At 37.4% G+C, this 24,949-nt stretch overlaps 1 protein-coding gene across 13 annotated transcripts in view; it reads left to right on the forward strand.

The window, feature by feature from the left end:
- TUT4 (terminal uridylyl transferase 4) overlaps positions 1–24,949 on the forward strand; it is a 107,507-nt gene that overhangs the window by 42,158 nt on the left and 40,400 nt on the right. For all 13 annotated transcript variants that reach the window (XM_059689567.1, XM_059689566.1, XM_059689569.1 and 10 more), the window contains 9 exons: positions 562–650; positions 3,664–3,715; positions 7,840–7,909; positions 9,226–9,352; positions 12,702–12,821; positions 12,976–13,188; positions 14,298–14,472; positions 17,291–17,988; positions 24,267–24,417. In XM_059689567.1, the coding sequence (XP_059545550.1) occupies positions 562–650; positions 3,664–3,715; positions 7,840–7,909; positions 9,226–9,352; positions 12,702–12,821; positions 12,976–13,188; positions 14,298–14,472; positions 17,291–17,988; positions 24,267–24,417 (1,695 nt within the window). The remainder of the gene's footprint in view (positions 1–561; positions 651–3,663; positions 3,716–7,839; positions 7,910–9,225; positions 9,353–12,701; positions 12,822–12,975; positions 13,189–14,297; positions 14,473–17,290; positions 17,989–24,266; positions 24,418–24,949) is intronic.

A 24,949-nucleotide genomic window follows, 5' to 3' on the forward strand; every position in this document is an offset into this window, starting at 1 on the left:
AGGGGGCTTCTTCCTGCTTTCCCTTTCGCCTCCCTGCATTGTGCCTACATATGCAAATTAACCGCCATCCTGTTGGCAGTTAACTGCCAATCTTAGTTGGCAGTTAACTGCCAATCTTAGTTGGCAGTTAATTTGCATATAGCCCTGATTAGCCAATGAAAAGGGTATCGTCGTACGCCAATTACCATTTTTCTCTTTTATTAGATAGGATATATAAATAAATGCAGTTTGTGGCAGTAGCTATAACTGAGTTGCACATTCTTTACTGTTACATATTAAATCTTAAACATACTTGTAGTCATTCCTTAGTGAACTATTACTAAAATTTTGTTTAAACATTGAACTTTTATGAGCAATTTCTCTCTTCTGTCTTTGTCCCTGAACCCTCTGAGAAACATTTTTATTTTATAAATCAGTTAAAAAGGATATAATTCTTCTATAATTGTTGTATTTGAATTGAAAGACATAGAATTGAGATATATGCAGTTTTCCTACCACTGTTGTTTAAGATCCCGTATTTACATGCTATTTCATGCTTTTATTTTTTTTATTTTTTTCCAGAGTGTTCACTTAGGTTGTATGGCTCATCTCTGACTAAGTTTGCTCTGAAAAGTAGTGATGTTAATATAGATATAAAATTTCCTCCCAAGGTAAGTAATTAGAAAAGAATGTCTCCTATGTGGTTCTTAATTAGTACTTGATATTTTTTATTGATTATCTTTTTAGTGGAGGTGCAGGGGACTATAAAATTCTGCCTTATGGAAGTTACTGTCATGATTAAACAGTGCTTTTGGAAACTACTAGTAGGTGTCAGACTTAAATAAAATAAAAGAAATAAGGGACAGGGAAAAAAGAGGAAGGCAGTCATTACAAAAAAGGAAAGTCGGCTCTCTCTCTGGAGCAGGCCCTTGCCTTTCCCTACCCGCTTCTTTCTCCAGGGTGTTCTCTTTCTCTCTCTGGAGCACACCTCTCCTCCCGTTTTGGTCCCTCAAGGTGTGCATTCTCTCTTCCTCTCTCTGCTAACCTCCAAGGACCTTCTTTAGCTGTAAGTTGTTTCCTGAACCCATTTCTTCTAAAAAAAAAAGGAAAAATGGGAGGACCCAAGATGATGGTAGAGTAGGTGGAAGTTACACTCACCTCCTCCCAGGACCAAACTGAAATTAAAACTAAAATATAGAACAGTCATCTTGAATAACCAACTGAAGACTAGCTGAACAGAAATCTTATAACCAAGGATTTACAGAAGAAGCCACACTGAAACTGGACTTGGTAACGATGAAGGTTCTCATCCTTGCCTGCCTGGTGGTGCTTGCTCTTGGAAGGGAGAAGGAAGATCTCAGCATATCCAGTGAGACTGTAGAAAGCCTTTCGAGCAGTGAGGAATCTATTACACACATCAACAAGAAACCTGAGCAGTTTGAACATGAGAAACAGCAGCAAAGAGAGGATGAATACCAGGATAAAATTCACCTCTGTTTAGCCACAGCCTCTAATCCAGCCGTGGGCAAACTACGGCCCGCTTGAAATGAATAAAACTAAAAAAAAAAAGACCGTACCCTTTTATGTAATGATGTTTACTTTGAATTTATATTAGTTCACACAAACACTCTATCCATGCTTTTGTTCCGGCCCTCCGGTCCAGTTTAAGAACCCATTGTGGCCCTCGAGTCAAAAAGTTTGCCCACCCCTGCTCTAATCTGTCCTTACTTTGAGCCTGTCCCTTCCACTGTCCTTCCACAAAACGTCCTGCCTCTTGTTCAGCCAGTTATGGTGCTGCCTATCCTTCAGCCTGAAGTAAGGGAAGCCCCCAATACTAAAGAGACCATCTTTCCTAAGTGCAATGCAATGCTCTTTTTTGAACACTAAATCCCAAATCTTAATAATCTCGAGAATCCATACCTTCTTCTGTCTCTGCTCCAGCCCTTGATGCAGGACCCCAAGCTGCTGCTTCAGATTCCCATGTTTCTTAGGCCCTGTTCTTCCTTCCTCAGCCCAAAGCCATGTTTCTTCTCCAGCAGGTGATGGCCTACCCCAGAGAGAGATGCCCATTCAAGCCCTTCTACTGTACTTAAAGCCTCTATTTGATCCTACCTGGGAGTTCTCCCCTGTTACTTAATCTAGTGACCCAGTTTACAACTTAGAACAAGTCTAACAGGATTTCAAAGTTAATGTTCCACTCCTCATTTTTGAATTGATTGTGACTGGAAATGTGACATATTTTCATCTTTGTATCATGCCATCAAAAATCGCCAATTTTTAAATGTCTCTACATGGAAAGAATGAAAATGCATTTCTTTCTTTATCTTATGTATTATGTAGCACTTGTCTGAATTTGAATGCAACTCATAACCTCTGTTTTCCAAATTTTAATTAAAAAAGTACCACAAAATTTCAATTTTGAATTGGAAGTACCATAACCATATCAAAATATGTGTATAAATGAAAAAAAAGAAAAAATGTATAAAAATAGTTTTTGGAATTGTGCTTATTATTATTTCCAAACAAGCCCTTTCAATAAATTAATCTTTTATGCATAAAAAAAGGAAAAGTGATTGTATTTGAGCATGTTGAACAGTTACTGCTTATGGAAGTAGTATAGGAAGTGGAAAGAACTTTGAAACCATACATCAGTGTTCAAATCTTGGTTGCAATGAGCAGGTTAATTACTTGACCTGTCTGAGCCTCAGTTTCCTAATTTCCAAAACAGGGATAATAACTTTTATATTAAATAAGATTATATACCCCAGGTATTTTTGTATAGTGCCTGGTACATTATGGGTACTTTTAATAAGTAGCGTCTAGTACCATTTGCAAAAGTACCAATATTATTTAGCACTGCTAACATTGCTCATCTATTGACATATCAGACACTTAAAATAATTGAAATTTTATGTGTTTTTAATTTTTTTAATAAGTTATGCTCAAGGAGGTTTGATTTGGGTGAACATTTGATGTTTAATTTTTAATCTGACAGTCATTTACATAATGTATTATTACTAAATACTTTTAAGTAGCAGTAAAATACACATTAAGTTAAACATTTGACAAGCTTGTTATTTATTTTATTATTATTTTAATATATTTTTATTGATTTTGAGAGGAGAAAAGAGGGAGAGAGATAGAAATATCAATGATGAGAGAGAATCATTGATTGGCTTCCTCCTGCATGCCCCACAGTGGGGATCAAGCTGGCACCCCAGGCATGTGCCCTGACTGGGAATTGAGCCATTCATAGGTTAATGCTCCACCATTGAGCTACATCAGCCGGGTAACAAGCTTGTTATTTAAAGTAGTGTTTTAATCTAAGTCTTTTGGCCATTTGGCCAGTTACCAGTGTATCTTAAATTTATCTCAACAACTTCTCTTTAACAATTATTTGGTAAAGTAATTTTTTTCCATTTGTTTCGTGAAATTCCAGAATCTTTCTCACCTAAGAACTCATTAATTCAAGGAATGTTGCTGGAATCATAGCACTATATGATTTATTAGATTTTATTTCCATGAACAAAAGATGTGTTAACATAAAAGTAAAACACTCTTCTGTTTCCATTATTTTAAAATAGCATGATTTTATTTAAATGTTTAATGAAATTTAATTCCCTCTAAAGTTCTACAACTTAAACTTTGAAATTAGTATATTGATTTAATTTGAAACTTTTTTAGATGAACCATCCAGATCTTCTGATACAAGTGCTTGGGATTTTAAAAAAAAGTGGTGAGTTTCTTTTTTAATTTGTCTTTCTAAAGAAAATTCTTTAAAGGTACATGCACTGTGTAGGTTATATATGGCTAACCAAATTAAACTAAAATCCCTATCATGTTTTAGTCATTGTATTATATGTATGTATATACATATATTTGTTTATGTATTTAATAGGTATACTTGAAAATTTACATGTCTGTAAGATCAAAAGTGTATTTAAAATTGATATGTAAAATCTGCATTTTGAATAATTTAAATATGTTAGCTTTGAAATTATGAGCATTTCTTATGTAAAAGAAGAGAAAGACAAAATCTATCCTTGGAAGGTTATCGATGAAGAAAGACTTAGGGAGAGACTTGGGGGAAAATTTTGTGCATTTTTAAAGCAATATCAGCCTAATTTAATCATTTATATTACACCAACCAAAATCATACTTAGTAAGCTTTTCATATGTGCCTCATATGTCTGGATTATTTTTGTGTGTGATGTAAAAAGGATATTTATATAGGTAAAAACACATTTAAAATAAAAAATTTTAAAATTACAACTGTCTCAAACCAGGCTATAGCATGTAATACAACCTATAATATTATTTTGTTTTTGTTCTTATTTACTGCTTTTCTTGTTACGAAGCAAATGCTTGAGAGCTCAAGATCTGCCAGACTTTCTAGGCACAAAATTTTGTTTTGCCACTTGATGGCTGTATGTTTTTTGACGAATTATTTAATGTTCATGTTTCAGTTTTCTCATCTGTAAAATGGCAATAATACAATATCTTTTTGATGAGGAAGTTGTGAGAATGAAATGGGTTAAGCAATAGCTTAGAAAAGTGCCTGGTATATATAGGAACTTATGAAATTTCTGCAGCTGTGATTTTATTATTACTTTTGTCATCTTAGATTTTATGAATTACAAGTACCTGGCAAAAATATTTGCAGTTTGGCTTAGAACAGATAGCTTATTGACTTTAATCTTATCTTCATACTAGAGGCCCAGTGCATGAAATTCGTGTATGGAGGGGGTGGTGTCCCCTCAGCCAAGCCTGCACCCTCTCCAATCCGGGACTCCTCGGGGATGTCCTGGGGATTGGGCCTACACTGGCAGTCAGACATCTCTCTCACAATCCTGAACTGCTGGCTCCTAATCACTCACCTGCCTGCCTGCCTGGTCGCTCCTAACTGCCCCCCCACCCCGGCTGGCCTGATCACCCCTCACTGCCTCTGCGTGCCGGCCTGATTGCCCCTAACTCCCCCCCCTCTGCTGGCCTGGTCACCCCTAACTGCCCCCTGCTGCTGGCCAGGTTGCCCCCAACTGCCCCCTTCCTGCAGGCCTGGTTGCTCCTAACTCACCCCCCTGCCAGCCTGGTCACCACTTACTGCCCCCCCTGCCAGCCTGGTCGCCCCCAACTGCCCCCTGCTGCTGGCCAGGTCACCCCAAATTGCCCACTCCCTGCCGGCCTGGTCACCCTAACTGCCCCCCTCTGCCGGCCTGGTCACCCCTAACTGCCCCCCTGCCGGCCTGGTTGCCCCACGCAGTCTGCTGTTCAGTCATTTGGTCATCCCTCAATAACCCCCTGCCAGTCTGGTCGTAGGCAGCCATCTTGTGATGGTCAATTTGCATATTACCTCTTTATTATATAAGATTGGCTCTAATATCAGTTCTTAATTTCCTATTCCTCTCCATCTGCTCCATTAGCTCTCCATTATCAGTTTATTGTTGGCTATTTCTCTGGGAAGTTATTTTTAAGAGATTAATTTGGTCCATTTATCTTGTAAAGCAGCGGTTTTCAACTGGTGTGCTACAAGAATTTTTAAAACATGCAATACCTGACTATTTAGTCAGGGGCTCTGACCTCTTTTCCCTTAGATTGTCAAATAAAAAAATGACACAGCCATTTGGTGTGAATGCCTTGTCTTAAACATAAATACATAGGTCATACTAGAGGCCCGGTGCATGAAATTTGTGCACTGTGGGGGGGGGGGGGTTTGTCCCTCAGCTCAGCCTGCACCCTCTCCTATCTGGGACCCCTCGGGGGACGTCTGACTGCTGTTTTAACAGGGATCAGGCCTAAACTGGCAGTTGGACATCCCTCTCACAATCCGGAACTGCTGGCTCCCAACCGCTTGCCTACCTGCCTGCCAGCCTGATCACCCCTAACCACTCCCCTGCCAGCCTGATCGACGCCTAACTGCCCTCCCCTACCAGCCCGGTTGCCCCCAACTGCTCTCCCTTGCTGGCCCAATCGCCCCCAAATGCCCTCTGCAGGCCCAGTCGCCCCCAGCTGCCCTCCCCTGCCAGCCATCTTGTGGCTGTGGGTGTCGCCATCTTTGAGGGTGTGGCAGTCAATTAGCATATTCCCTCTTTATTGGCTGTGGGTGCCGCCATCTTTGAGGGCAGGGCAGTCAATTAGCATATTCCCTCATTGGCTTTGGGTGCTCTTTGAGGGCGGGGAAGTCAATTAGCATATTTCCTCCTTATTGGCTGTGGATGCCGCCATCTTTGTGACAGTGTGAGAGTCAATTAGCATATTCCCTCTTTATTAGATAGGATAATAGAGTTGCATCTTATTGGTCATGTTGCATAATAAGGTTGTGTCTGATTGGTTAATTCCTGGCACCAGAAATCCTTAGATAGAAATAGAGGCACCTGATTTTTTAAAAAGTCACTTTGGAGCAAAATGGGTAGGTAGTTACTTACTATTACTATTTTTTTAAATAAAAATTAAACCTATTTTTTTGTCAGTTTGCCACATAATTTTAGTAATTAGTTTAGTAATTAGTTTAGCAATTAGTTCTGTGAAAAAGGTTGAAAACCGCTGTTGTAAAGGGATTTTAATATCATTTTTTCTTAATAAATATTTGTCTCTAATTGCACAAAAATTTTAAAACATATTACAGATAGGAGGTAAACACAGAGCTTTTACCTCTTTAGAGTCACTGGAGAGTATTAACCTAGCAAAAAGATTTTAAATAGGTCTTTTCCACTAAAATATACAAATAGATCATCTTGAGTCATATAACATAGGTGTATAAAATGCAGTCTGATTATAAAATTGATTGTTTTCTTTTTATTCCCTCACTTTAAAGACCTGTACTCTTTTAAGACCTCTATCCTGTCACCTATAGGATTTATTTGTTTAAGTATTTGTTTTCCAAACCCCTGATTGAGCTCTTCGTGTCTTATTCATTGTTATATCCACCAAGTATAATTCAACTCCTGACATAGAGATTTTTAGCACATGGTTTTTAATCACTTAATAATTCCAACAAGTATTACTAAGAGATTTTCTTTAAACTTCAAATGAAATAATGTTAATGCATCTATTTTTTAAAAATACGTCTTTATTAATTTCAGAGAGGAAGGGAGAGGAAGAGAGAAACATCAATGATGAGAGAGAATCATTGATCGGCTGCCTCCTGCATGCCTGATCCTGCAACCCGGGCATGTGCCCTTGACCAGAATCGAACCTAGGACCCTTCAGTCCTCAGGCGGATGCTCTATCCACTGAGCCAAACCAGCTAGGGCTAGTGCAGCTATTTTTATTTAGATTAGACATTTATGGCATGGGGCCTACCTTGGAGATACAGAGATGGACTTAAGAGTGGAAATGTGCTTTATCTGTTAGTCCATCCTTAGGAGCTTTAGTTGGGCAGACTCTTCATAGGTTTATGGGAAATGAAGCCAGCAGAGTTAGCCTTTTACTTCCACAGATATTTTTAAAAGAACCAAATTTTCAAAGCATTGTAGGTTCTCATTTTAGGACTCCTGTGGAAATAGCCCTCGAAGTAAGTGGTGCCTTCTCTTGGCCATATCTATGAAGGTTTAACAGCTTTGACTAAATTATATACTTACTTGGCTATATTCAAACTCTTAGGGATGTTAAAACTTTTTTTCTTAAGGTGATTATAATTTTCAGATAGTTGGGACTGTGCCTATGGTTTGTGATATGCAGCAAATGGTACCAAGAGAGATAAGGGATCCTGTGGGGTTGATTCTCATAATGAGAAGAGTGGATTATCCCACAGAAGCAATGAGAGTGATATTTAGAAGGAAACTATTAATGTTTACCATAGAGTAAGCATTTTAGAGATGTTGACATTAGCTTACTTGTTTTGTTTTTTCCCCCCCTTATTAGTATTATATGTAGATGTGGAATCTGATTTTCATGCTAAAGTTCCTGTTGTGGTGTGCAAAGATCGGAAAAGGTTGGTAACAATGAAGAAAAAATAAACTTTTTAAAAATAACGACAACATCCAATTGTGCAGTGAACATCTGTAAGAGAGAAAAGTTTTGTTTTCGATTTCCCCTTGGGTTAATATGACTAGGCTAGTTTCTACTTATTCAAATTAGCCGGCTTACTAAAAGCATGTGAACAAGAAATAGAACAGATAAAAATAACATACTCAGAGGCAGAACTTTTCATTTTTTTTTAAAGTTCATTCACCCAACAGTATTGAACGTTTACTATATGTTAACTAATGCTTTCCTTTAGGGATACAAACATAAATAAGAAATAGTCTTTATTCTCAAGGAGCTCACAGTCTATCAGACTCTAATTTTTAGTTCACTGAAATTGAATGAGTCATTGAAGACTAATCTTGCTTTTCTAGTCATATCTATAGGATTAAGAAAGTAAAATACTTTTGAAAAAAGAAACTAAAATAATTCTATTTTAGTTCAATGTAGGAGATATGGAGACAATACAGAAATAATAGTGTTCTTTTATTGATTATTAACCTATATATCATATTTTAAGATTGCTATATTTTCTTATTCAAAACTAGAAGGATCTATGGAGATCTAGTTCAATTTCCTTTTTTTCTAAATTAGAAGATTGAGACCTGGAGGACAAATAGGTAATTTGTCCAAATTCACATCATTTAGGGAAAAATGAGAATTGGAATGGAGGTATTCTGATGTCTGGTATTTTTGCCATCACATCATGTCTAATTGTCTCTGTGTGGCAACCTCAGATACGTTCTTCTCCCTGCCACCAAAATATCTCTTCTATAATTCTGTTAGCCCATTTACAGTAGTTCCTATTTTCACTTACATGTAAGCATTACTTGTGGGTTAATATATAAATCCTTTCTAATCTCTCAGTCAAGAAGTACAGCTAATCAGTTCAGAATTTCTTTTTTAATTTGTGCAAAGCAAAAAGAATGTACTAGGAAGTTATGTTGCATTATTTGACATTGATAAGATCAATGTCTTTTCTCATATAAATCAAATTTTGGTGATTCATAATGCTGCTTTTGAAATTAATTTCTCATGAACTTAAATACTAAAGTTGAAACTTATTTCTGAAGTACAAATGAACATTTAAAACATCTTTAATTTATATGGAACTCTAGTGATGGAACTGATACATAGTTTTCAGTAAGCTCTAAGTTTATTAAAATATTTTTTATTGTGCCTTCTTAAGTATTAAAATACAGTGACTGGAAGGGATAGCCACAGGATTTGAAATATTATGTTTTTGAAAGTATTAATGCAGTGAAATTTCTTTCTCATTCACAGTGGCTTACTTTGTAGAGTGAGTGCAGGAAATGATATGGCATGCCTCACTACTGATTTACTTGCTGCTATTGGCAAAATGGAACCTGTCTTTATTCCCTTGGCGTTAGCCTTTCGTTATTGGGCTAAGGTGAGTGGAACAGAGGAAAAAAACACCTAATCTGTAATAGAAATCATAATATGTAGGAACAAAATAGTTATGAATAACTATAGTAAGTTTAGAGTGGATTTGAAGCAAAGTAAACAGATTTAGGATAAATTTTGGAGGAAGGACTTGATATGAGAGTTGAGAGGAAGTGAGTAATTGACAACTTAATTTTTGGAAAATGCAAAGATACCAAGTTCTTGGATAAGGAGATGGTATTCTTAAACTGTAAGAGTGCATTAAGTTAATTTTTAAATGTTCAGTAATTTTAATTCTAATTACCAGGAGTTTTTAAAATGTTGATAAAATGATCTTAAAGTTAGTATGGAAGAATCTTTGAGAATAGCCAGAAGAACTCAGACTAGTAAAGGGGGACCCACTTTACCACTACGAAACTGATTTAGTTAAGTGTATACCGTTGGCATAGGAATAGACAAGTAGATCTGTGGAACAGAAAAGAAAGCTTGAAAGTAGATCCTAGTGTAAATGAAATTTTTATTTTAAAAAATAAAAGATTATTTTAGTGATAAAACATGTTGGACCCTTAGCACGCCAAGTGCAAAAATAAATTGCACTTGAATGAAAAATAAAAAATTTAGAAGACAATTTAAGAATATATATCGGCCCACACCTCAAAGGGTCAGGGTTTGATTCCGGTCAAGGGCACATACCTGAGTTTCAGGTTTGTCCATGGCCCAGTTGGGGTGCGTGCAGTAGGGCAACTGATCGATGTCTCCATCTCCCTCTTCCTCTCCCCCTCTCCCCCTCTCTCCCTTTCTCCCTCTCCCCCTCTCCTCCCCTCCTCCCCTCTCTCTCTCCCCCTCCCCCTCTCCTTTCCCCTCCCCCTCCCCCTCTCCTTCTTTCCCCCTACCCCTCCCCCTTTCCCTCTCCCTCTCCCTCTCCCTCTCCCCTCTCTCTACCACTCTCTAAAAATGAGTTGGGGGGGAATATCCTTGGATGAGGATTGACAAAAAAAACAAAACAGCAACAACAAAAGAATATATATCTATTATGAGTGTGTGTGTGTGTGTGTGTGTATTTACACACACTATTGGAGAAACCTTTTGACCATGATAGGAAACCTAAAAGCTGTATAAGATAAGCATATTTAGCTATATAAACATGAATACATTTTATATGGTAAAAGGTATCATAAATAATGCCAAAAGAAAAGCAGATTGGGAAAAATAACATTTTTTTCAAATTCATGTATCAGATATAAAGGGTCATTATCTATAATGAAAAAGAATACATACAAATTGATATGTAATGTGTAAAAATAGAAAGACTGGCACAAGATTTAAGAGGCTATTCAGAAAAGAACAAATCCAAATGGTTAGTAAACATGAGACATTGCACCCATTTCGTTGACTAAGCATATCAAACTTGTGGCCCACAACGAATATTTTTGCAGCCCAGCCAATATAACAGTATGGAAGAAACGTTCTAAAAACTTTGTAACTTGTTATGCATAATTATTAATAATGACTGATTACTATAATCATGTTGCATTCATTTCCCTTATGCGCCTTATGCACAGGTGCACCATTTCTCTCCACTAATACTAGCAGTGAATATTTTAGCAGTTGATTGCCACATCGTTAGTCTTGGACTGACTTGTTTGGTGTGCGCAACAGGAAATATTTTGCTTTCGGAGAACAAGAAAAATAGGTTTATTTGCGTTATGCTTATTAATTTGCGCAGTTATTCAGTGTCTGATAAGTTAATGTTCAAGAAAAAAATACTAATTTTAATTAAAATGCTCTATGTATGTTAATGGTTACTCATTTATTTCAGCCCTTTGTATTCAGCATGTCTCTATCAAAATAAACTAATGTTTCTATGAAAATTGAAGCTTTTGTTTTTTTGCTGTCCACATAAACTTAAACCTTCTTTATTTGGCCCGTGTTAGCCTCTGAGTTTGACATGCTTGCCGTTGACAATTTTTAAAATCTTACATTTGCTTGAATTGAAATATATCATATTTTTAAATCCAGCAAATATGTTCCTAGGACTATAGCTTATAAACAAGCACCAGTACTTAGGAAATCTGTATAAGGACAAATATTACAGTATTGTTTAAAGTAGCAAAAACTGAGAACAAAGTCTGAATATCCTTGGGTGGGGGAATTATTGACTAACCATCCAGATCATAGACTATAATTTAACCGTTTGAAGGAATGTTAGATCTGTACTAATTGACCTTGAGGGGCATTTCTTGGTGCATTGTTAAGGGAGAAGAGTAATATATAGAGAGATATCTATAATAAAAATTTTGGTAAAAGTGACAAAAATCAAAATCTCCCCTGTTTTTATATAGAATATAGAAATGTATGTATATTTGTGTATGGTTATTTGAATAGAGAAGAAGGCATGGAGTACATAGAAGATTATTAACATGAGGCAGCAGTGGAAGCAAAATAAGAAAATATTTTTAAAAGGTTTCTACAATAAAAGCACATTGTATGATATGGTTCCATTTAACTAAAAATACACATGTCTTTATATGCAATAAAAAATGAATGGAAAGATGATCACCAATATGTTAATAGTTATTTCAGGTGGGCGAGATTTCAGATCATATATTTTTTTGTTTGTTTTGTTTTTTGTTTTTAATATATTTTATTGATTTTTTTACAGAGAGAGAGGGAGAGGGATAGAGAGTTAGAAACATCGATGAGAGAGAAACATCGAACAGCTGCCTCCTGCACAGCCCCTACTGGGGATGTGCCCACAACCAAGGTACATGCCCTTGACCGGAATCGAACCTGGGACCTTTCAGTCCGCAGGCCAACACTCTATCCACTGAGCCAAACCGGTTAGGCCAGATCATATATTTTATATATATATTACATTTATACTAGAGGCCTGGTGCACGGATTCATGAACTGGTGGGGTCCCTCAGCCTGGCCTGTGCCCTTCCACAATCCAGGACCCCTTGGGGGATGTTGGATTGCCGGTTTTGGCCCGATCCCCGCAGGCCAGGCCGAGGGACCCTACCAGTGCACGAATCTGTGCACCGGGCCTCAAGTATGCATATAAGATCTTTGGTTAATCTTTTCCTGTCCTCCCCCCTCCCCTCTTCCCTCTGAGATTCATCAGTCTGTTCCATGTTTCTATGCCTGTGGTTGAGCGTCTGCCTTCTTGTGGTCAGTGTGCATCATAGTTACCAGTCAAACGGTTGCTTAGGCTTTTATATATATATAGATAATTACATTTTATGCTTTTTACAATGATTATGGTTGCAGGGGGAGCTACTTTTGTTGTGAAAGGAAGAAAGAAAATTACAGAAAGCTAAAATAAATGGTGGTACTTTTCCCCTGTCATTTTGCAGTTGTGCTATATTGATTCTCAAACTGATGGCGGAATTCCTTCTTACTGTTTTGCTTTAATGGTGATGTTTTTTCTACAACAAAGAAAACCCCCTCTTCTTCCTTGTTTACTTGGAAGTTGGGTAAGCATGAGTTTGTGACGTGTATGTACATATATAGTTTGCTCTTGCAGAGTATTCTGTTCAGTTTAAACTGGAATTCTGATTTGTCTGTTTGTCCATTTTTTTAAAAAAAAATAATTTTTCCACTACCAATTTGGAATGCTTTTTTATATAGATTGAAGGCTTTGACTCAAAAAGAATGGATGACTTTCAGCTGAAGGGCATAATAGAAGAGAAGTTTGTGAAGTGGGAACATAATTCAAGTAGTGCAACTGAGAAAAACTCAATTGCTGAGGAAAACAAAGCTAAGGCAGACCAACTAAAAGTTGATACCAAGAGGACAGAAAAAGACAACCAAAGTAATGCCTTAAAGGGAAAACATGGCAAAGTAAGCTTTTTTTTTTTGTTTCTTTGACTTTTCTATTTATGGTATTTGTGATGACTTCTATTGAAGCTATTTTATTAGTAGGTTAACTGACTAATCTTGAATAAACCTCCTGGCCTCATTTTCCTCATCTGTAATGTAAAGGGTTGATCTGGTTTAGTTTTTCAGTACCAAGATTCCCTGATGAATTTACAACTCATTTTGTGAGACTTCTGTTGTTTGAATCATGTCAAAGTAATTCTGTATATATTTTTCATTTAGACAAGGAAAATTTCCTTCAGGAATTGGGCTGTAACCAAAACTTTAGCATATGGGAGTTATGTTGGCAGATTGGTGGAGAAATAAAGGCCCGATGGTCCTTTCGGGTGTGGCTTGCTTATTTAATCACTCAGCATTCATTTATTGAGGGCCTGCTACATACCAAGCATTTTCTTAAGTGCTAGAGAACGAAAGTTGAATATCCATGGATTGTGTCCTCTAGAAGGATAGTCTTTCTGGACTTCCAGTTCTGAACTAGACTAGAGAAATGTGAACAATACTGAAATGTTCATGTTGTTCTCTTTTTTTTTTTTAATATCCCCAGCAAAATGCCAGGGACATAGTAAGATTTAAATAAATTTTTGTCAAATGAAGGAATTAGCTTTTGCAAGCCCAGGACATTTACTTAGATTTTAGAAGTAATTACTGCAGTGAGGAGCTGTGGTGATTGTTATACAGTGGTTTGCAACCTTGGCTGCACCTGGGAATCACTTGGGAAGCTTTAAAAATCTCAGTACCCAGTCCATAGTCCATGTCAGTTAAATCGGAATCTTGGGAAACGTATGGGAGGTGAGAGTGGTGTGTAACTCAGATATTAGTGTATTTTAGTATTTCCACTGTGATTCTAATGTGCAGCAAAGGTTGAGAATTTCTGGTCTAGTGGAAAGAACACAAAATTCTAGGAGTTAGTAAACTGGCACTCTGTTCCCAGCTATGCCATAAACTGCTTTTTGGCAGGTTGCTCCTTTATGCTTAGTTTTTGAAAAAGTGATCTCTAAGGATTTTTTAAAGTGAAAAGTAAATGATTCATTAGTTTGTGAAGTGTAAATGGAAAGTATTTTTTTCTTTTCCAGTCTGCTTTAACATTGGAAACACCAAATCAGGTATCCCTGGGACAATTATGGTTAGAGCTGCTAAAATTTTACACACTGGATTTTGCTTTGGAGGAATATGTCATATGTGTACGGATAAAAGATATTTTAACAAGAGAAAACAAAAACTGGCCTAAGAGGCGAATAGCCATTGAAGGTACAATATATTTCATTTGGAGAATAATTTGTGTGTGTTACTCATCATCTGTGTCTAATTCAATGTTACAAATTTTACCCTTGACTTTGTAGCACTATCTATGCCACTAGGTTGTCATATATTTTAGATAAATTCTTTTTCAAGTCCATTATTGTTTATAGGATTAATGCTCATTTTAATATTTCCAATCTGTAAATATTAGATTGGTTTGGGATATTAGCTTACATACATGTCTTTATTTAATTTTTAATTATAAAAAATTTCAAAAATATAGAAAAATAGAAGTTATATTAATTCTACAAGATCATTTTGAAGAACTTTGTGTCATAAAATTGTTGAACTATAATTTTAAAATCCAGTTTTTATTGTCTTCTAAATGATCTCATCTGTTAAATGTGACTTCACTAAAGAAAAAAAGAACAGTTGATGTTGACAACTCAGGTTTCACATCAAATCCCAAGAATATTAAGATTTTTTTTTATTATTGTCTAAAGTTTTATGTATGCCTTCTTTTTCCCCAGTTGACCCCTCCCCCCAACATTAAGAGCTTTAGAGGTATAGGAATTAATAGAATGGCTTGTAAATTAAAATTAAATAAAAAAAATATATATATATGTATTGATTTCAGAGAGGAAGGGAGAGGGAGAGAGAGATAGAAACATCAATGATGACAGAGAATCATTTATTGGCTGCCTCCAACATGCCCTCTACTGGGGATCGATCCTGCAACCTGGACATATTCCCTTGACTAGAATTGAACCCAAGACTTCAGTTCGTAGGCCACCAAGACAAACCAGCTAGTGCTACAAAAGGACAAAAGCGTGAATTTTTTGGAGCTAATAAGGAAAAACTTGATGCCACCATCAATGAATTAGTTTAATCAGGTTTTCTGAAAACAACCAGCTATCAGTTCTTGTAATTTTTTTATTTACATAAAAGAAAGATCAAGCATAGAGACTTATATACTCCACTGCCATCTGATTGTAAATGACAACAAAATGCTGATTATACCATTTAAAAAAATAAGTGGAGAATAGGGTTTCATGGGGCAGGACATGATGGGGGGAGGGGCAGTTTTATTATTGGAAAGGGGACCTGGCCCTGAGCTTGCCTGCCTTGGGCCACCTGGTAGTGTGTGGATTCTTGACTTTGTACAGGAAAGATTTCACAGCACAAGTCCAGGTGATTTTTAGAGTATGTTTGTTAAAATGGGACAGTGAAACTAGGAAGGGTCTAGGATAGAAGAAGCACTAGGAGAGACCGGACAGTGAAATGAGCCTAGGCTAGGCTGCTTTGGCTGACTAAGTCAGAAAAAAGGGGGCCCTTGGGACAAGTCAGGGCCCATTGCTCCCTGGATGCAAGTCTTGTGGGAGTCCCTTAGAGTTAGGAACTGCATACCTTTGGGGGAGAAGAGAGGGAAGGGCAAGGCGAAGGTGTGCTCCCTGGAGGGATAGTGCACTTGCTTCTAAATTCTTAATACAAATTTACGTTCACAATATTTCACTTTTTATAGGTAGGAAATTGAATTTCTGTGCATCATTTTAGTTTAGCCTTTAGTTTGTTTAACATTCTTCTGTCCCCTCAATCCACTTTTGGCCTCCTAGTGTGAATTGAACCCCACATATTCTCATACACTCAAGCATGTCCTCACATTTTATACTTCTTACATATAGTAAATAAATGAGCTCTCAAACCCGCAGCCATCATAATTTCTCTTCTTCCTTTTTCTTCTAGAAGGGGAAAAGAGGCTAGGAAAAGCTTTTTAAACCCTTTATTTAGATAACAGCAAAAAGTAACAGATGCTTCAACCATAGCAGTCCTGTCCTATTAATCTTTTTACTTAATGATTTTCAGTAGTGGAGAAAGAAATATGGATTGTTTTTTGGGGTGGTACTGTTCTTTTTTCCTTGACATATTTGTATTTAAGGCTTATAAAATCCAAAAACCTATAAACATTTTCAGAAGTATGAGTTGATACAAGCCTTTTCAACATAGTCATTTTAGATTGGATCAACATTTAAATTTTGTTTTCATTTTTACTTTCTTAGGTCTCTTCCTACTTTTGTTTCTACACTTTCTCTCTTTAATTTTCTGATCTCACTAAAGTTAAATCTTAAAGTCAGTATTTTTTTAACTTGAAGCTTTGAGAGTTTAGGTTATGTTTTATTTGTTTAAATTGCACGGAGTATGTAACTAAAGAATACTATGAAAATTAAAATTATTAATGGGTTCCAGAACTTGAAAATTTTCATTCAGTGACACTATTGGGAGGCGTATTGACATAGTTGTTTTCAGCAGTTTCATCATTGAAACTTTGTAATTACTGAGTTGGGCTCCTTAGCCATCCTCTCATTAATTATCTTATTGTTATTTTCTAAAAGTTTTTTTTTTATGTTAAGACAGAAACAGAGGAAACAAAGTTGCTATTGTATTTTTTTTATATATATTTTATTTATTTTTAACAGAGATGAAGGGAGAGGGAGAGTTAGAAACATCGATGAGAGAGAAGCATCGATCAGCTGCCTCCTGCACGCCCCCTACTGGGGATGTGCCTGTAACCAAGGTACATGCCCTTGACCGAATCGAACCCAGGACCCTTCAGTCCGTAGGCCGACGCTCTATCCACTGAGCCAAACCAGTCAGGGCGCTATTGTATTTTTCCTACTAAGTTTTCAAGGACTCTCATTGGGACTTTAGTTTAGAAAAACTGGGAAAATGTACTCTGCTTACAGTCCAGCAGTTAAGATCTGTTTGTATAAACTTGAAAATGTAGTTAGTTAGTAAATACTTAGCAACTGACCATTTTCTTTTTTATTAGATCCATTTTCAGTCAAGAGGAACGTTGCACGGAGCTTAAACAGCCAGCTTGTTTATGAATATGTTGTGGAGAGATTCAGGGCAGCTTATCGGTATTTTGCCTGTCCTCAGAGGAAGGATGCAGATAAATCTACAGTGGATTCCATGAAAAAAGAAAAAGGGAAAATAAGCAATAAGAAACCAGTGAAGACTGACAATAAGACATCTAATTGTTGCATTCAACTTGGGAAAAGCACAGAAAAAATAAATGCAGAAAGAGGTCAGCCTGGTAAATATGATGAAATGAAATGTACATCACGGAGATGTATTACTGAAGATGACAATTTGTTGGTAACTGAACTAGTTTTGGCTGAACATGGCCAGGAATCTTCATCTCTTTCTACCAGTGAAGGCAGAGAAGTAGAGCCAAAATCAATTAAGAAACAAGATGATTTAGTTCCTTCAGAAACTTGTTTAAAAAAGGATCTCAGCCAATGTTATTGCATTGATTGTAAATCCTCTGACCTAAATGAGTCTGTTGGTACAGACTGCAGGTCAAATTTAGAATCAGAGAGTTCACATCAGAGTATGTGTACCGACACATCTGCTACCTCTTGCAACTGCAAAGCTACAGAAGATGCTTCTGACCTTGATGATGATAACCACCCCACCCAGGAGTTACATTATGTGTTTGATAAGTTTATTTTAACCTCTGGCAAGGTAGGATACAGTTTGTAAACAATCTGTAAGATGTGGTGGTTTTTTTGCTCTGTATTTATAGTTTTTAGATATAGAAATATAAAAATAGTTGGTTTGGAATAATATTTTAGTGTATTTTTAAATTTTACTTACTGCATTTTTGCTAATAGTTCCTTTTAAAGAAATGTAAAACCCCAAAAGGTTTCAGCACTTTATTATTAGTTGATTTGCTTCGCTTTCTTATATATGAAAATCATTTATCAGATATTTTATGAAAATAAATTTGGCAAAGGCACATATATTTTAAATTTTGCCTATTTTTTTATATGCAATGATTATTTTTTCTTCCACAAATGAGAATACAAGGTTTGTGAATTATAATGGTATTCTATTTTAAAAGTTTTTTTGTTTTGTTAATCCTTAGCCGAGGATATTTTTTTCCATTGATTTTTATAGAGAGTGGAAGGGAGGGGGAGAGACAGAGAGAAACATCAATGTGAGAGAGAGACATTGATTGGTTGCCTCCAGCACACACCTCAAATGGTGCTGGGGATCATACCTGCAACCTGAGACCCTTTGGTACACGGGCCAATCTCCAACCAATGAGCCACACCGACCAGGGCATTAACTTTCCTACTTTTATTTTTTTATTTTTTTTTTTTATATTTTACTGATTTTTTTACAGAGAGGAAGGGAGAAAGATAGAGAGCTAGAAACATCGATGAGAGAGAAACATCGACCAGCTGCCTCCTGCACACTCCCCACTGGGGATGTGCCCGCAACCCAGGTACATGCCCTTGACCGGAATCGAACCCGGGACCCCTCAGCCCGCAGGCCGACGCTCTGTCCACTGAGCCAAACTGGTTTCCGCAACTTTCTTACTTTTAAAGAGGCATAGTCTGAACTTTAACTTGATAAATTACAGAAAATAAGATACCCCAATGAACAGAAAATAAGCAGTAACTACTTTGTTAATAAAAGAAAGTTTTAGCTAAGTCACGTTGCTTCAAGTATAGTATATAAAATTTAAATGTTATTAGAACCCAGGGTGCTGATTATATAGACTATGTGTAAACCACGTGGAATATTATAAAAACAACAACTGGAATTATCCAGTTTTATTGTTTTATCAGTAATTAATTATCCACAGCTTATTTTTTTTTATTTTTGTTTTTTTATTATTTTTTAATTTTTATTAAATCTTTATTATTCAGATTATTACAGTTGTTCCTCTTTTTTTCCCCCCATAGCTTCCCTCCACTCGGTTCCCACCCCACCTTCGGCCCTTACCCCCGCCACTGTCCTCATCCATAGGTGTGCGATTTTTGTCCAGTCTCTTCCTGCACCCCCACACCCCTTTACCCCCCTGAGAATAGTCAGTCCACTCCCTTTCTATGCCCCTGATTCTATTATATTCACCAGTTTATTTTGTTCATCAGATTATTTATTCACTTGATTTTTAGATTCACTTGTTGATAGATGTGTATTTGTTGTTCATGATTTGTATCTTTACCTTTTTCATCTTCCTCTTCTTAAAGGATACCTTTCAGCATTTCATATAATACTGGTTTGGTGGTGATGAACTCCTTTAGCTTTTTATTGTCTGTGAAACTCTTTATCTGACCTTCAATTCTGAATGATAGCTTTGCTGGATAAAGTAATCTTGGTTGTAGGTTCTTGGTATTCATTACTTTGAATATTTCTTGCCACTCCCTTTTGGCCTGGATAGTTTCTGTTGAGAAATCAGCTGACAGTCGTATGGGTACTCCCTTGTCGGTAACTGACTGTTTTTCTCTTGCTGCTTTTAAGATTCTCTCTTTGTCTTTTGCTCTTGGCATTTTAATTATGATGTGTCCTGGTGTGGTCCTCTTTGGATTCCTTTTGTTTGGGGTTCTCCGTGCTTCCTGGACTTGTAAGTCTATTTCTTTCACCAGGTAGGGGAAATTTTCTGTCATTATTTCTTCAAATAGGTTTTCAGTATCTTGCTCTCTCTCTTCTTCTGGCACCTCTATAATTCGGATGTTAGTACGCTTGAAGTTGTGACAGAGGTTCCTTACACTATCTTCATATTTTTAGATTCTTTTTTCTTTTTGTTTTTCCGGTTGGGTGTTTTTTGCTTCTTCGTATTTCAAATCTTTTACTTGATTCTTGCGATCCTCCAGTCTGCTGTTGGAACTCTGTATAATATTCTTTATTTCAGTCAGTGTATGCTTAATTTCTAGTTGGTCCTTTTTCATAACTTCGAGGGTCTCACTAGATTTATTGAGGGTCTCACTAAATTTATTGGTGGTTTCTAGAAAATTCTTGAAAAACCTTAAAAGCATGTTTTTGAACTCTATATCCAGTAGTTTGCTTTCCTCCATTTCTGTCATTTGTGACCTGTTTCTTTGTCTCCACATTTTTTATGCTGGCTTTCTATGCTAGGTGTCCTATAGGTCCCAGTAGCTCAGCCTCCCCAATTACCTGAGGTGGACACTCTTGGTGCATCCCTTTGTGGGCTTTGTCCACAGTCTTGATGTAGTTAAGCCTTGATTGTTGTAGGTATCACTGGGAGGAATTTACCTCCAGGCCAATTGTCTGTGAGAATCAGCTGTGTCTACAGTGGGAGAAATTCTATGCTGGAGACACCCTTATGGGGCAAGACTTGCTTCAGTGGGGCTTTGGTGCTCACTGAGTCTGCCCCCTGAGTGTGTCCCTTATGGATCTGAGGAGTCGTAATCTGGAAGGTCCCACTCTGACCACTGGGTACACTGGCTCTTGGATCTCTAAGGAGGTGCTAATTTAGCCTCTGCCTGAGGCTACCCAGCAGGAGCTATGGAGAGATCTGCAGATTCCTCTTCTTTGTTTGGGGTTTGGAGGTGCCCAGATGTTGCCTAGCTGTGAAGCAATGCAAGCTGCTGTGGGGCCTTGGGCCTTCTTTTGGAAGTTCTGGGTTTCTCTGACCCACCTGCAGTTTGTTAGGTAATTTTAGATTGCAAAGGGCCAGGGCATTCATATGCAAAAGCCTCTGTGCACAGCTTGGGTGGGGCGGGGTCTCAGGGGATCAACAGGGCGGAGCAAGCAGCTATGGCTGCTCCTCAGTCCTACCCTAAGAGGCCCCACTTCTCAGTGTCCCGGTAATCGCTGCAAGCACCTCTGAGACTCCCTCCCGATTGAAAAAGTCAACCGTGCCCTCAGTTGCCAGCCCTTTCTGTGTGTGCCGCCGTACCTCTGCACTTTACTTCCGCACCTCCTCTGAGTCTCGGTGTGCTTTTCTATTTCTTTCTAGTTGTAGAATTTCCACTCAGCCAGCCTTCCTGTGGTTCTGGGTGAAGTCTGTTTTGTCTTTTAGTTGTATTTTTGAAGTGGTTGTGTGAGGCAGCAATTTCCAGTGTTTACCTACGCCACCATCTTGGTTTCTCCCTTCACAGCTTAAATTTTTTAACATAATTACTAAGTTGTGTTTTTTCATTCTTTGTAAGGATACATCTATTGCTTTTGTTTAGGTTGCAGTATTTAGGGTATATGGACTATTAAAAGGATGAAATAAATGGCAGAGTTTTAGAAAAGCCTCTTAATTACATACCTATAGTTTATTTTTCTTCTATTTTATAGATTTTTCTCCCTGGAAACTTATATTAAGGTAGCTATTTCTCTAATTTTAATTTTTTCTAGTTATCTATAACTTACTTCTAGAACTTACTGATAAACATTTCGTTTTAAAAAGCTTTTCAGGGGAGGAGGACTCAGGGGCGGGCTGAAGGGGGCCAATGGGGGGAAAAATGGACATATGTAATATTTTCAGCAATAAAGAATTATTAAAAAAAAAAAAGCTATGCAAAGCTGATAGAAATTCCTATGGTACTACTGTTAATTAGCCCACAGCACAGCATTCCTACAAATAGAGGTTTCTATATATAATTTTCATCAGAGTTCATAGCTAGGTACCTGTCCAGGCTAATCCTAGAGGAAGAAGCTAACTCTAGGATCTAGGCATCCTATATAATAAAAGCCTAATATGCAAATTGACCAAAAGTGGAACAACCGGAACTCCTGCGGCCCCTCGGCCCACCCCTCAGTGAGCACCCGATCAGGGACTGGGCTGGCTGGCAAACAGCCCATGGCCCCTCACCCCAGCTGGCCCCGCCCCTGAGCACCACTCCAATTGGGGACAAGGCTGGCTGGAAAAAACCACCCGCGGCCCCTCGCCCCGGCCGGCTCCACCCATGGCCCCTCGCCCCAGTCAGCCCACCCTTATTAGTCCCCATCAAGGCGGACTGGCTGCACCCCACTAGTGCACGAATTCGTGCACCGGGCCTCTAGTATTACAATAAAGAAAAAAGTTGTGCTTTTCCTTTACCATATGTTTGTTTTGTTTTTTAAATAGTTGGGGAAAATTTCACTGTTTTAGCTACCTCTCTGTCTGATAGTGTGTTGGAATAAATTTTAAATTGTGGCATAGGGTTTGAAGTTACATTTGTGGCTATAATGTAAGAGTTGTTCCTTGTATGAAGCGGATTTATTTTTAGAGTTCAGCTCTACAGTTTGGTTTCTTGAATACCTTGCTAATGTAATAAATTGAACCAGCTAGACAAGCAGGAGTTCTAGGATTGATTAGTTCTGAAGGTAGAAAATGTTTAGAGTGAAATGAAAGGTGCCACTTGAAATTTTTTTTATATAATCATGCCCTGCATAGTGATATTTTTGGTCAACAATGGACTGCCTATACAATGGTGATCCCGTAAGATTATAATAAATGATAAACAAGAAAAGTTTGTTTTTGATGTGGAAAGAAAAGGTTGTCCTGACTATAGTATGAATTTACTGCTAGCTCTGGGTGATTTAGGCGAGGCTCAGCTTGCTGTCCACCAGCTATGTGCCTAGCCACTGCTGTGTCTGGAGTTGATAAGGGAGTAAGAGCTGGGGAGGAGGGAGCCCATAGTGCCCTGCCCTAGCACCTATGCGGTGTGCCCTTGTGAGCACGAGTGCGCGCACACACCACAATATCCTGCACACACTCACAGTCTGTTTCCTCCCTTCTTATCTTTCTCCCCTTCCCTCTCCTTCTCCTCCCCCTCTTATGATTTCTCATCTCAGTTTTTATCTCTGTAGTTCTTTTGTTCTTTGCTCTCTCTTTTTCTCCCCTTCTCTTCCTTCCCTCTATCCCAGCCGTGGGCAAACTACGGCCCCGCAGGCTGGATACGGCCAGCTTGAAATGAATAAAACTAAAAAAAAAAAAAGACCGTACCCTTTTATGTAATGATGTTTACTTTGAATTTATATTAGTTCACACAAACACTCCATCCATGCTTTTGTTCCGGCCCTCCGGTCCAGTTTAAGAACCCATTGTGGCCCTTGAGTCAAAAAGTTTGCCCACCCCTGCATCCCTCCTTCCTCCGTCCTCCTGATGTCTACTCCCCCTCCAATGTTGTCCCATCCACAGCCCTTACTCTGCCCTGCAAATGTGCACACACACTTTTATACCATATTTTTACTCTTATCTTTTTTATGATTAGATATGCAAATACTTAGCAAATTGTTACAGTTGCCTGCAGTATTCAGTACATTAATGTATAGGCTTGTAGCCTAGAAACAATAGGCTATATAGCCTTCATGTATAGTAGGTTATACTATACATCTAGGGCAGTGATGGCGAATCTTCTGGGCTTGCATGTCAGCATTTTGAAAAACCCTAACTTAACTCTGGTGCCGTGTCACATATAGAAATTTTTTGATATTTACAACCATAGTAAAACAAAGATTTATATTTTTTATATTTATTTTATATATTTAAATGCCATTTAACAAAGAAAAATCAACCAAAAAAATGAGTTTGCATGTTATAGGTTCGCCATCACTGATCTAGGTTTATGTAAGTGCACTCTGTGATGTTCACAAAACTACAAAATCACCTGATGATGCATTTCTCAGAACATACCCCTATCGTTAAGTGACATACAACTGTAATCTACTTTGTTAAAGATCTTAGTAGATTAAATAGTAATGCATGTATTTCATTTGGGGACTGATAAAACTGTTTGAATTAATCTATATCTTTTGCATCTCCTGGTATTTTATTTTACATCATTAGGTAAAGCTAATCCTTGACAATACCATTTTAGTGGGGAAGAAAGTTAAAGTGGTTGGCTCAAAATATGTTTTTTATATTTAACAGTGCATTTCATTAACATGCTTTTCTGAAAGCACAGGTTATCAGAACTGAGTTACATAAAATATTCTGTTTGGACCTGCTTTCTAAGTAATGATGAAGTTCCTTAATAGTTTATTAGATTAGATTAATTTTTTTTGCCTTTGTTTAGCCACCAACGATAGTATGCAGCATCTGCAAAAAGGATGGCCATTCAAAAAATGATTGCCCGGAGGATTTCAGGAAAATTGACCTAAAGCCTCTGCCACCAATGACAAATCGATTTCGGGAAATACTTGATTTAGTATGTAAAAGATGTTTTGGTAAGTCTTTTCTTATTAGAACTGAGACTAATTTGTTTTTTAGCTTTTGATATTTATTTATTTGTTTTCTTATTTCAAAACCGTTTGCTTACATTTGTTTTGGTAGAGGTTTTTGAATAGTTTAGAGACCCAACTAGAAATATTTATTAAATGTCTACTGTGTGCAAGGCACTGTGATAAATGCCAAGGGGAATATAGAGACCCTATGTGTTGCTTTTAAGAAGTTTAGACTCTGTATCTGTGTTAGCTAATATGGCTATCTGTGGCTATTTAAATTTAAATTAATTAAAATGACCTGAAATGAACAGTTAAGCTCCTCAGTTATATCAGCCACATCTCAAGTACTGAATAGCTACATGTGTCTAGTACAGGGGTGGGCAAACTTTTTGACTCGAGGGCCACAGTGGGTTCTTAAACTGGACCGGAGGGCCGGAACAAAAGCATGGATGGAGTGTTTGTGTGAACTAATATAAATTCAAAGTAAACATCATTACATAAAAGGGTATGGTCTTTATTTTTTTTAGTTTTATTC

Source organism: Myotis daubentonii, chromosome 3, assembly GCF_963259705.1.
Source record: "Myotis daubentonii chromosome 3, mMyoDau2.1, whole genome shotgun sequence".
Lineage (NCBI taxonomy): Eukaryota > Metazoa > Chordata > Mammalia > Chiroptera > Vespertilionidae > Myotis > Myotis daubentonii.